Genomic DNA, 12,346 nt, shown 5'->3' with positions numbered 1-12,346 from the left:
CCCAGCAGACTTCGGGCGAAAGGCGGACTACACCCTGAACTGGTTGCCAGTCAGTCGCAGGGCACATATAGACACGGACAACCATTCACACCATCACTGAATGGGAACTGAACCCACGCTGCCAACACCAAAGTCAGGCGAGTGTACCACTACACCATCAGTGACTATATAAATATCTGTGGAAAATATAATTGGACCTAATGACAAATTGCACAATTTAGACAATATTGCTTCGTATGACAACCCATATAAGTCCAAAATTTTTGAAAAAAAAGTCCAAAATTATAAAGGTGAAACTGTTCAAAAGTCAATGTTCTTTTAATGTGATCAAAAGCGTGACAATGAGTCTAACCTTTTCAAAATCTCAGACAAATGAATAGATTGCGCTTACAAGAGTAGCGCTTCAACATCATATTTGAAAAAAATATTTCATGTCAGAGACTACGGCAGAATGGTTCATGACCAGAGAGAACCAACCACAAGAGTCTACTTTAGAAGGAGAAAGTGACTTTGGGCACCATGAAGTGTAGATAAAGCGCTATATACAGTAAGTGCAATCCATTTATCATTTGTCTATTTCAGGCAGAACTGTGGTTCATGTGGTTAGCATGCATGCCTCACAGCCAAAAGCCTTTTTTTGTGGTATTTGCATGTTGTCCCTATCTGCAGGTGTGCTTGCATACCTCATGGTGACATGGGAGTAGTCTCCCACCATCTGCTCAGACAAGACCTCCACGTGTATGTCAGTGTCATAGAATTGCTTCCCCATCTGCCTCAACTGACCCATGGCGTAGTGCAGGTAGCCTTTGCGCTTACTCCTGCATAACAGAATGGGGGACAGAATTCAATAAACCCACTAATGAGTCCCCTTTAATAGATGGAGTGTAGTTTGTGAGCGCCATTAATTAACCATGCTACGTGCACATACTGTCGACCAGAAATACATAAAGTACATGCACAAAAAGATCTTATGGGCCTGCTTTTAGGAGGAGATGTGGGTTGCATGTTTGGTTCCTTGCTCTTTGGCAATTGGAACCTCCTAAGCAACATGTCCCAGTTTTTGGGACATGAACTATTGCATCCACTCTCCATTACCTTCCCAAGCAAAGTTCATACACACTGAGCTACTCCCTATTAAACATTTAGCGTTTATGAATTAAGAACTAATGCATGTAACTTTAGAATTTTCAGACCTGTAGTGGAGGGTGACTCCAGTGGCGGATTCCTCCTGGCAGAAGAAGGTTGGGGGCTGCACCTTGGGGTAGCTGAAACGCAGATACTCGTGGAGGTTGTCGAGGCCATTGACAAAGTCACGGACGTGACGGCCCAGCACCTGGGCGAAGAAACAAGTCAGTTTTAGTCCAACCAACCAATTAACAGTGGACTCCTGCTATTTGTGGGGGATAGGGACCGGGCCGGACCACAAACCGTGAAAATCCACGGATAATTGACACACATGAATGCATTGAAACCATATTAATACTTTTACTTTAAACACCCAAAATACCTGAGTAAGCAGGGATAAATGACCAGTAACTGTTTTCAGGGTTGGTTTCCCCCCCAAAAAAGAAAAAGAAAAAATTGGGAAAAATAATCAGCGGGTGCCTAACCACAAGTATGCAGGGGTCTCCTGTATCCTTATCAAGTGTGTTAGGAGGAGTTGGAGCCTATACCAGCTGACTTAGGGCAGACTGCTGTACTTTGTCCACCTGTTAATCACTGGCCATTTAAACATTTCATTGATATCCATTTACTAGTATGCTCTGGGCCATATTCTCCAACTACATGTTAATAGTGAGTAAAAACTGCACTCATTGACATCTGGGTGTTACTACTACTACTACTGAACTGATAGATGCTCACTTAAGAATAAGAATTTAATAATGTCACCACTAGTACTAGAAGCACACAGTAGTCAACTAAAGGACAGGTTTACCTCACTAGTACCATGTATTTGTCCTACTCGAATGGGAACGTTGTCCTGTGAGTGCGGAGAAATTATGGAAAGCCATTTGAGCATATCTTCGATATCCCTTTAATACGACACAGTCATATATGGACCTTAAGGTGCATATTAAGGATATCAAATATATGCTCAAACGGCTTTCCATAAATCCTGCACAGTCTTACTTGTGAAAACAAAGGACGTTGTCACGATGCAATTTTAACTGGAACCAGAAGCAGGCGGAGGCTGGAGAAGTTTTGTGGAGAATGGTTTATTGAGAAGGGATTCGGAGGTGGATCCTTCAGGCATACTGGCGGGTCATCGAGACAGGGAGCATGCTGCAGGTGGTGGCGTGAGCAAGTGGATGGCTTGACGGCATGGTGGAATAGGTCAGCAAGATGGGGAACACCGAAGGAGCACTGAGGACAAGGAAGAACATGGAGAACAGAAATATTGCGAGGACTGGTGTAGCTTATGTGTAAGTAGAGAGCCGGTGTACCACAGGAGAATGTTAATACTTTAGCAGGCTTAAATGCAGTTGATGATGAAGGCTGACTGACAACAGGTGCGCAGCCTAGGTGTGGCTGATTACTGGGACGAGAGAGAGAGGGCAAGAGGGGCACAAAACGCCACCCAAGCTCCAACAATGGAACTGCAGGGCACGGCTCATGACAGTACCCCTCTCTCAACGCACTCCTCCTGGCGTCCTACCCGGTTTCCCAGGGTGAGCCGTGTAAAAATCCCTAACTAGGGAGTCATCAAGAATAAGCTTCAGGAGCGTTCCTCCGGGCCATACCCCTCCCAGGCCACCAGGAATCCCTGCCCCTGGGCCTCACGTCAAGAGTGCGCGAGACAGTGAATGCCGGATGGTTGTCGATAACACGTGGGGGTTGGGGGGCGGTGGGTGTACGGCCGGAGGGCTAAGAGCGCAGGTGGATACAGGCTTGAGAAGTGACACATGGAATGTCGGATGAATTTTGAGAAATTGTGGAAGTTTAAGTTGGACTGATGATTTTGGTGATGGGGAAGGGACCAATAAAGCATGGAGTGTGTTTGCGAGATTCAGTCTGGAGTGGGAGGAAAGCCAAACCGTCTGACCCACCTTGTAGGGTCAGGTGTAGGGAGAGCGACGAATCTCCGCAAACTGTTTATTTCTCTCAGCGGACCAGGTTAAGGCCGCCCTTCCATATGGACTGGACACATCAAAGGTGCTCCCTCACTGTGGGAACCATATGCTCCTGTTCCTTGAACAAAGGAGGTTGGAAACCATAACAGGCCATAAATGGAGACATACCTGTGGCGGAGCTGGCGAGGGAGTTTTCGGCATATTCCACCCACGGAAGGAAGGTGCTCCAGGAGACTGGATTGCGAGCGGCAACACAGCGAAGAGCAGATACAAGACTTTGGTTTGCCCGCTCCATCTGTCCGTTGGATTGGGGGTGGTAGCTGGAAGACAGACTGGCTGCTGCACCCATCGTCTTGCAGAACTCCTTCCAGACCTGGGAGGAGAACTGAGGACCATGGTCTGAGACAATGTCCATCGGAATGCCATGTAGTCTGAATACGTGGAGGACTAGGAGGTTAGCAGTTTCAAAAGCAGAAGGCAACTTGGGAAGGGGTACATAATGGACACACTTGGAAAAATGATCTATGATGGAGAGGATGATGGTGTTATCTTCAGGGGGGGGGGGGGGGTAGGCCAGTGACAAAGGCCAGGGAAATGTGGGACCAGGGGTGACTCGAAATGGGTAAGGGGCGCAGCAGGCCAGCTGGGGGTTGATTGGAGGCTTTACCTCAGGCACAGACGGAGCAGGCTAGGACGAACTCACGGGTGTCCTTTGCCAGGCTGGGCCACCAGAAGTGTTGTTGCACGAATTGGATTGTGCGGGAGATACCGGGGTGACAGGTGAGTTTAGTATTATGGGCCCACTGAAGGACGTCAGATCGTGCCAAGTCGGGTACGAACAGCCAGTCGATGTGTCCAATCTCAGGATATGGTTGGGTCTCTTGGGCATCCTTCACAAGCTGCTCAATTCCCCATGGAGCAGCCCAGACGGAGCAGGAGAAGGAGAGGATGGTTTCACGTTCAGCAGGGCTGGAGGAGGGTGAGCACATGCGGGAAAGGGCATCAGGCTTGCTGTTGTGGGAACCAAGATGGAAGGAGAGGCTGAAATTGAACCAACTCAAGAAGCCCAGCGAGCTTGTCGGGATTGAGATGTGTGGCAGAACGGAGGTAAGCAAGGTTTTTGTGTTGAGTCCAAATGATAAATGGGGACTCAGCCCCCTCCAGCCAATGCCTCCACTCCTACAAAGACCAGATGATCGCCAGCAGCTCTTGGTTGCCAACATCATAATTTTTTTCAGCAGGGGACAAACGACTGGAGAAAACGGCACAGTAATGAAGTTTCTGGAAAGTGGGGTCCCGCTGTGAGAGGACGGCCCCCGCACCAGTTTCTGAGACGTCAATCTCCACCACGAACTGGAGGGAGGGGTCAGGGTGTCATAGGATGGGAGCACTGGTGAACAGTGTCTTTAGCTGGTTGCAGGCTTGGGATGCGGCCGGGGTCCACCGGAAAGGGGAGCTGGTGGAGGTGAGACTGGTGAGAGGAGTCGCCACTCGACTATAATTGCGAATGAAACGGTGAATCCCAGCTAAAGACACTGTTCACCAGTGCTCCCATCCTACGACACCCTGACCCCTCCCTCCAGTTCATGGTGGAGATTGACGCCTCAGAAACTGGTGTCCCACTCCCACCATTCTTTGCAGGTGGTGGGAGTGGGACAGGTGATGACTGCTTGGATTTTGGCTGGGTCTGGTTGTAATTGACCCTTGGCAATGATATAGCCCAGGTAGTGTACGGAGGAGAGGTGGAATTCGCACTTTTCCAGTTTGACATACAGGCGGTTCTCAAGGACGCGCTGGAGGACATGACTGCGGTGTTCTTCGGGGGAGCAGAAAAGGATGAGAATGTCGTTCTAAGTAAACAAAAACAAACTGGTTCAGCATGTCGCAGAGGATGTAATTAATGAGACTTTGGAAGACTGTGGGGGCGTTGGTTAATCCGAACAGCATGACCAGGTATTCGAAGTGTCTGAGGGGGGTATTGAAAGCGGTTTTCCATTCGTCCCCTTCTCTGATACAGATAAGATGACAGGCATTGCGTAGGTCCAATTTGGTAAATATCTGGGCGTCACACAGGGGTTCAAAAGAAGGGTCAATGAGGGGTAGTGGAGATTTGTTTTTAACAGTGATGTCCTTGAGTCCTCTGTTGTCGATGCAGGGCCGGAGAGTGGTGTCTTTTTTTTCAACGGGAGACGAAGAAAGTCGAATGAATCCAGAAGCAAGGGAGTCACGGATATAATCTTCCATCACCTTTTTCTCAGGGCGGAAAGGGTTGAAGAGACGCCTGGAAGGGAGAGTAGCTCCTGGCAGAAGATCGATCGTGCAGTCATAAGGGCGGTGGTTGGGTAGAAATGGCAAGATCCTTGCTGATAACTGGGGAAAGGTCATGATATTCTTCCAGCACTCTGGAGAGGTCAACTGGTGTGACAGGTGGTTGAGGTTTGCTGGAGGGTGGCGTGGCAGAGAGCAGACAGTGTGAATGGCAGCGAGGACTCCACCCGGTGATCTCAAGGTGAGTCCAGTCTATGGCGGGGTTGTGCTTTTTGAGCCAAGGAATTCCAAGGACTAACGGGGTGTCAGGGGAAGGTATAACAAATAACGGAATGTTTATTTATACGGATTTGTTTATAAATATATTATATTATGTTTGAAGATACTTGCTGAAAACTTGTGCAAAGACTATGTAGTAGTACTGAATTGTGGAGCTGCAGTGTGAAACTGTTTTAAACTGATTTTTGGGGAGCGTGGCTAAAACGGCTGCCCAACGCCATTGGCAGACACATTACAGTATATTCCCATCTATGAGTTGGCTTGTTTCTTTATTTTTCTGATTTTTGTCCACGGTAATTATTGTTTTCAATATTAAAGGTGAGCCTCCTAACATGATTTTAGATCATGAAAGCTACCATTGTTTTCATAGTGCATGTTTACACTGCTATCTATACAGTTGTAATCTCTGATTGACAGTTAAGAGTTGAGTGTGGTGTGTTTTCAGCGCATTCAGCGGATTGGCCCACATTTGAAAGCGGAGACAATGGCTTAATTTTTCACCATTTCTAATCCTCATTTTTACTTGCCGATTTTTATTTTTTTAATCAGTCGAATTTGCAGTGTTCATTTTGTTGGTTAGCACCTCGATGGAGTTGTATGTGTGGAAAAAAATTTGTTAAGGTTTTAGGATTGCAACAGTTGGACACTGGAAAAAGAATTATTCACTCTACATTATTTCCTATATGATTTTTTAATTTTTTTTAGAACAACTAGGAAATCAACCAGCATTATGTGGAATGTACAGTACAGTGGAACCTTGATAAAACGGACCCCGATATAACGGATATCGGATAAAAGGGACTGTCGGGACTAAACAATGTGTCCAAAAATAGTTTCCATTTGTCACTTAAAATGCCATTGACAAAGTCTGTTAGTTCCATAATTGACCTCTGTTTATTAGCTCTGTGGCACAATGCAGCCCGAGAATGGGACTGACATATTTTACAGATATACAATATGACTAGATCCAGTTCCAAAAAATGTGCCTCCTGTGCCTACATGGCTGACATATTGAATGCGGGGCATTGTTGTGGCGGCCATGTGATGATGGTTATGTCTATTGTCTATTGTGCATAGAGCACTGAGCAGAGTTGGCTGTGGTGTTATCTCTGAGAAATACAAAACAAGCCCCTGGAGTCTGGAACATGCTATTTTTTGGTACAGTAACAGGTTTTTTTTGTCAAGCTGTTCGCCTTTGGCAATAGATTTGGAACTAGGAAGCACACTAATTCCTCGCGACTCATGAAAGCGACTTGCCTATGATGAGTGTTGCACATCAACACTGTCACCATGACCAAGCACACCGGTGTGGTAAGTTTGGACAAAATGAGAAACTTTCAAACATTTTCAAGCTTTTGTTACAGATATTTACAATAACGTTGTACCGTACTTGCCGTTTCAGGCCCGAAAAGAAATACTAGACAACAGTTTTGTACTGTACGGGTGCATATGGCCTAAAAAAAAAATGCTTCAATATGCTTCAATGCTTCAATCGGCTATATCGGACGTCCCCCTCCCCCTATCAGTCCGTTCTATCGCGGTTCCAATGTATTGTGTTCCACTATAATGTTATCAACACATTTTCATAGCTTTTGCTTTTGGTAGAGTTCAATGTGATTTTTCGCTACACAACATGCAATTTTGACATGGGATCGTTGGTCACCTTGAGGATCCTGTCGTAGCCGTACTTCCCCACAAATCCCAGGAAGTACACACCCCAGGAGTTCATCAGCTCATTGTAGGGCGTTCCTGTCACCCCGCTGGCTGCCTTCGCAATGCGAGGAATCACACTCTCACTGTACACCTATAAGTACAAAAATACACTGGAGTATCCACTTCTGTCGAAGACACAGGGGAATTAGGGTAAGTCAGACTCTCACAATGATTTTTTACCATGTACAGAATATGTTGTGAGGTACGGGAATGCCAGCTGGTTCAGTAACCTAATAGTTAAATTTATAAAATATATGCTCTTTAGATTAATGAAAATAACAGGAAGGGTGATAGTTAGGTCCACACCTCCGAACACCCCTCAGGTAATATTTGAACAACAGACAGTGAAAGAAGCACAAAAAATCTTATCGGACCCCTTACAATACATGTATTGAACTGTGAGTATGGCCTATTAAAATCTGGCCGAAGATACACAGTACCACTATGCAAATATGACTGATATAAATACTCATAATTCCTGATATTGATCGATATCAGGGTCATGAGAGCGATACTTGAGCTTCTGTTTCTCTTTTGTACATTTATCATATAGACGCGTTATTAAAATGAATACATTTACTGGATTTAACAAATGTACTATCATACAGCTTGGATTTGATTGAATATAAATACAAAGTGCGGCACGGTGGATGACTGGTTAGCACATCTTTTACTATCATAATAAAGTACTTTCTATTATAAATGTTGCCAGTTAACTTTGCCCTAATCCTTTCCTGGTTTTGATTTATTAATAATCCAAAGCAAACAAGGACTTTTAGAAATTTAGAGGTCATGAAAATTCATTCCGAATTAGCAATTTCATCATGAATTAACCTAATTAAAAAGTATCTGCATCAAAATTGGCGATGCTTAGTTGGTCTCAGATCAATACAAAATCTTTTGGTAGTTTCACTGCCAAAGGAAATTCTCGTTGATCAAATTTCTCACTCCACACAATTGTGTGACTGTTACACTTGCACAATTGTGTTCATTTAACGTTTTGGGGATACCTGGTGAGTGACAAAGGAGTGCAGCCGGACATCTGCCCTTTCTCTGACCAGTTTCCACACGTCGTCCCCGTACGACTCCTTGATGAAGTCATGCAGACTCTCACACAGCAGCCCATACATTATGTCACCAGAGATGGAAAGTCAAACTGCAAAGACGGCAAACTTGCAACTGTATTCCCAAAGGCACCTGCAAGTGAATGAGAACAGTACAGACTTCATTTAGGGCAATCATTTCAACAAGCCATTAATTGCACAGTTCTTGCTTTTGCCATTAATGCTGCTACCTGTGGAGCTCAGTGCTTCATCAGATTAGACATCCCAATAGGGTTTCATCTGAGGGCTAACAGCGCAAACTGTTTTAAAGGGCTTCTCATTACGTACATCAAGTACTTCGGTGCGGATGGGTGTGCATTGTTCTTGTGTCATCTGTCAGCACCTGGTGGCTGCGGAGCTCCATGTGACAAGAACACACCGCGGAGGCCATCTCTCAAACACAGATGACACCTGTCAGAGGACATAAACAATTAGAGGGTCTACCCTGCTTTTATTTATGTACTTGGGCAAACATGCTCAAATGGACAACAGAGGAGTTAAAGGGCAAGAAATCTTCTTATTTTATAGTTAGTCTGCAAATGTTTTTTCCAGCTTGAATGACACCACATTTTCTCCTTGAGGCCTGGAGGCTTTCTAAAAGGGATGGTGGCTTTGTGGAGCCGGGAAGGTGCAAAATCGATATCTAATCTCAACAGAGATAAAACGAAAAATATGTTTATCTCCAAGACGTCTGCTGTCCTCAGTGAATCAATCTGTGTAGTACATAAAATCCACTTTAAAGACCAACAGGATTCCAAAATGTGTTTATACTGTTTTTAAATTAAATTTAAAAAGTATTAATTTAAACTAATTGTGTTTTAAAAATTGTAATCTGTTAAGATAAAATCTAAAATATAAAGAGCCTAAAAAGTGAGTTCAGAGATCTTTATTTAAAAAAAAAAGTCTGAGTTGACAGCCAGCGTGTGGAACGGGACTTCGGGCTAGCCTCGCCGCTTTAGCGTTGTCACAGCATGGAAAAGACCCGCGACAACCCAGTGCAACATACTCCACCCACCGGAGGCTTTAAGCGGATATATTTTCACTGTCCAACGTAGTTATATGTAGGTATCAGGAACAGGGTTTCCCACCAATACATTTATTGATGGCAGACCGCCACAAGTGAATTCTGGCTTCCACTAATAGATTTTGTTGCTATCTGTTCATCCTCCATGTGTCATTACATGGCGGTCAGTAGGTGGCGTTATGCATTGCCCCTGCCAAGACGCGAGGCTTGGCCTGCCAGCGAAGATGAGGCTCAAGACGAAGCTGGCAGTCAAGTCAGCTGCCAGCAGCGCCACGAACAGACGAACGGAAGAACAAAGATAAACACGTAACACCAAAAAAAAAAGAAACTCTACAAATATGCCTCCAAACAAGTCCAGATGTTTGAACAGGTCGAATTTATACTACCCTGTCTCTCTGTTAACGTAGCTAGAAGCTAAACATGTGCATCGGCAGTAGAAACTTGCGCCGTGTTCGTACTGGAGGGAGCGAATCTGCACATTAGTTGATGCGAATGACGTCTCATTCGCACAGATGAATACTGAAAATTATTTCAAGCGAATCACACCAAAAAAAAGCCTCATCCTGAGGACACATGCCAAACTGCTGTAGAGCCTACTAGTTCGGAAGCAACATATGAGACTTCGCACAAGCCTGGTCCTAATTAGTTTTCTCTTATGACTGCATCAGCGAACAATAAACACACAACTGCTCGATTTGACCCAGAGTGGCTCAATATGTCTGTTTAAGTCTGTGAAACAGGACAATAAATTTAGTAGCTGCAATATATATTCAGTTATATCTTCAGTTATTGATAACTTTTAAATTAATTTTGTAATTTGATTATTTCTCTGCGGCACGGTGGCCTGGTTAGAGCGTCAGCCTCACAGTTCTGAGGTGCGGGGTTCAATCCCCGTCCCCGCCTGTGTGGAGTTTGCATGTTCTCCCCGTGCCTGCGTGGGTTTTCTCTGGGCACTCCGGTTTCCTCCCACATCCCAAAAACATGCATTAATTGGTGACTCTAAATTGCCCGTAGGCATGACTGTGAGTGCGAATGGTTGTTTGTTTCTATGTGCCCTGCGATTGGCTGGCAACCAGTTCAGGGTGTACCCCGCCTCCTGCCCGATGACAGCTGGGATAGGCTCCAGCACGCCCGCGACCCTAGTGAGGAGAAGCGGCTCAGAAAATGGATGGATGGATGGATGGATTATTTCTCTACATTTGAGAGATGTTTTCTCGATTGTGCAGAAAGCATACGCCTACAGCTAAGAGAGGCCCAGAAAAGGAGGGCTTTGTTGAGTTTGGAGTGGAAGCTACAGAAAAGACAACATGGAAAGGCTGGCGTATCACCACAGAGCACCCCAAGGAGTAAGCATCTCTCACACTCACTTTTCAAAAATGAATAGGGTAAGAGCATCGTTTTAATGAGCAAAACAACATTTCAAACTTTCTATGGGAGCAGTTTTGACAGTTATCTGACCTCCGCAATCGCTTAGAAGGAAAACACCTGGCAGCCTTCTTAAAAATATATGTTAATGGACATGATTCTATCTACTTAAATTTTAAAAAGGCTTTGCAATTTCTTAGGAACCTATGTAAAATTCAATGCTCTAGTGAAGCGTGCAAACTCTGCAAGAAAATGTAACACTTGTTGCTTCTTTTAATTGATTACCCAACGTATTTCTTGTTTAAGTAAGCCATTATATTTTTATTGAAATTTGACATTAAAGTTTACATTAATTTATTTCTAGTTATTTAAGTTAGTGACTGTATTTTTTTAATTGAATTTCCTGTTATTCTGTGTTTGTTTAAACTCAACATTAACTTATTGCTGTTAAATGTATTTTGTTATTAGCATCAAAGGAAAATTACATCCATCCATCCATTTTCTGTACCGCTTATCCTCACTAGGATCGCAGGCATGCTGGAGCTTATCCCAGCTATCTTCGGGCGAGAGGCGGGGTACACCCTGAACTGGTCGCCAGCCAATCGCAGGGCACATATAAACAAACAACCATTCGCACTCACATCCACACCTATGGTCAATTCAGAGTCTTCAATCAACCTACCACGCATGTTTTTGGGATGTGGCAGGGAACCAGAGTGCCCGGAGAAAACCCATGCAGGCACGGGGAGAACATGCAAACTCAACACAGGTGGGGACGGGCGATAGGGCTTACTGGAGGAGGGTAGGTATGGATGGCAGGCTGAGGACAGTGGGAGGCAGTTTGGTGGTGTCCAGGGTGACGCCATGTTCTTCCCGCTGGGTCCTGTTCTGGTCGGTTCATTCTGTCACGTACGTGGTTAGGGCGAAGGCAAGAAACACAAGGCAAGAACATGGTGGACCCAATTGCAGGGAAGCAGGGAGGCAAGGCAGGAGTGCGGGAATTTCAAAATAATAATATTGAATCACAATGATTAAAACAACTGGTGACTAAACAACTGGCGACTAAACAACTGGCGACTATGACATGGCAAGACGTGTGACAACGACAACTGGCAACTATGACATGGCAAAGACGTGACAACGACAACTGGCAACTATGACATAGCAAAGACGTGGCAACGACAATGAACCGACGAGAACTGAAAGAAACCAGGGAACTAAATACAAACAAATTGACGAGACAACGAGGAACACCTGGACAAGACGAGTGGCTAGAGAGAGCTGATTGGTCGACAAAGTAGACGAGAACAGGTGGACACAACAACCTAATGAGCACACGACAAACATGGAACACAGGAAAACATTGAACAAAACTAAACAACCCAAACCAAAACACAGACCATGACACACAAGCAAACAGCCAGGATCTGTTTTTATTAGAAAAGCGCTTTGAGGTCCAGATGAAACTCTTTATACTTGTCCCATCCCCCTTATCACTCCATTTATCCATCCTCGCTCGTGTT

General features: G+C 44.9%; 1 protein-coding gene across 4 annotated transcripts in view; it reads right to left on the bottom strand.

Moving 5' to 3' along the window:
- Positions 1–12,218, bottom strand: part of LOC133484642 (soluble guanylate cyclase 88E-like) — a 35,155-nt gene extending 22,937 nt beyond the window's left edge. Inside the window, exons 1-6 of one of the 4 annotated variants that reach the window (XM_061787537.1) lie at positions 11,617–12,218; positions 8,626–8,845; positions 8,342–8,528; positions 7,282–7,422; positions 1,194–1,333; positions 684–818 (exon numbers count right to left, since the gene is read on the bottom strand). In XM_061787537.1, coding sequence (XP_061643521.1) covers positions 684–818; positions 1,194–1,333; positions 7,282–7,422; positions 8,342–8,461 — 536 coding nt within the window. In that variant the 5' untranslated portion in view covers positions 8,462–8,528; positions 8,626–8,845; positions 11,617–12,218. Of the gene's footprint in view, positions 1–683; positions 819–1,193; positions 1,334–2,130; positions 2,365–7,281; positions 7,423–8,341; positions 8,529–8,625; positions 8,846–11,616 lie in introns of those variants that run through there. The other 3 variants (XM_061787539.1, XM_061787540.1, XM_061787541.1) reach the window with 3 other exon arrangements.
- Between the last annotated feature and the right edge of the window lie 128 nt (positions 12,219–12,346).

The sequence above is a fragment of the Phyllopteryx taeniolatus genome, chromosome 10, assembly GCF_024500385.1.
Source record: "Phyllopteryx taeniolatus isolate TA_2022b chromosome 10, UOR_Ptae_1.2, whole genome shotgun sequence".
Lineage (NCBI taxonomy): Eukaryota > Metazoa > Chordata > Actinopteri > Syngnathiformes > Syngnathidae > Phyllopteryx > Phyllopteryx taeniolatus.
This window is presented reverse-complemented; position numbering and strand designations above follow the sequence as displayed.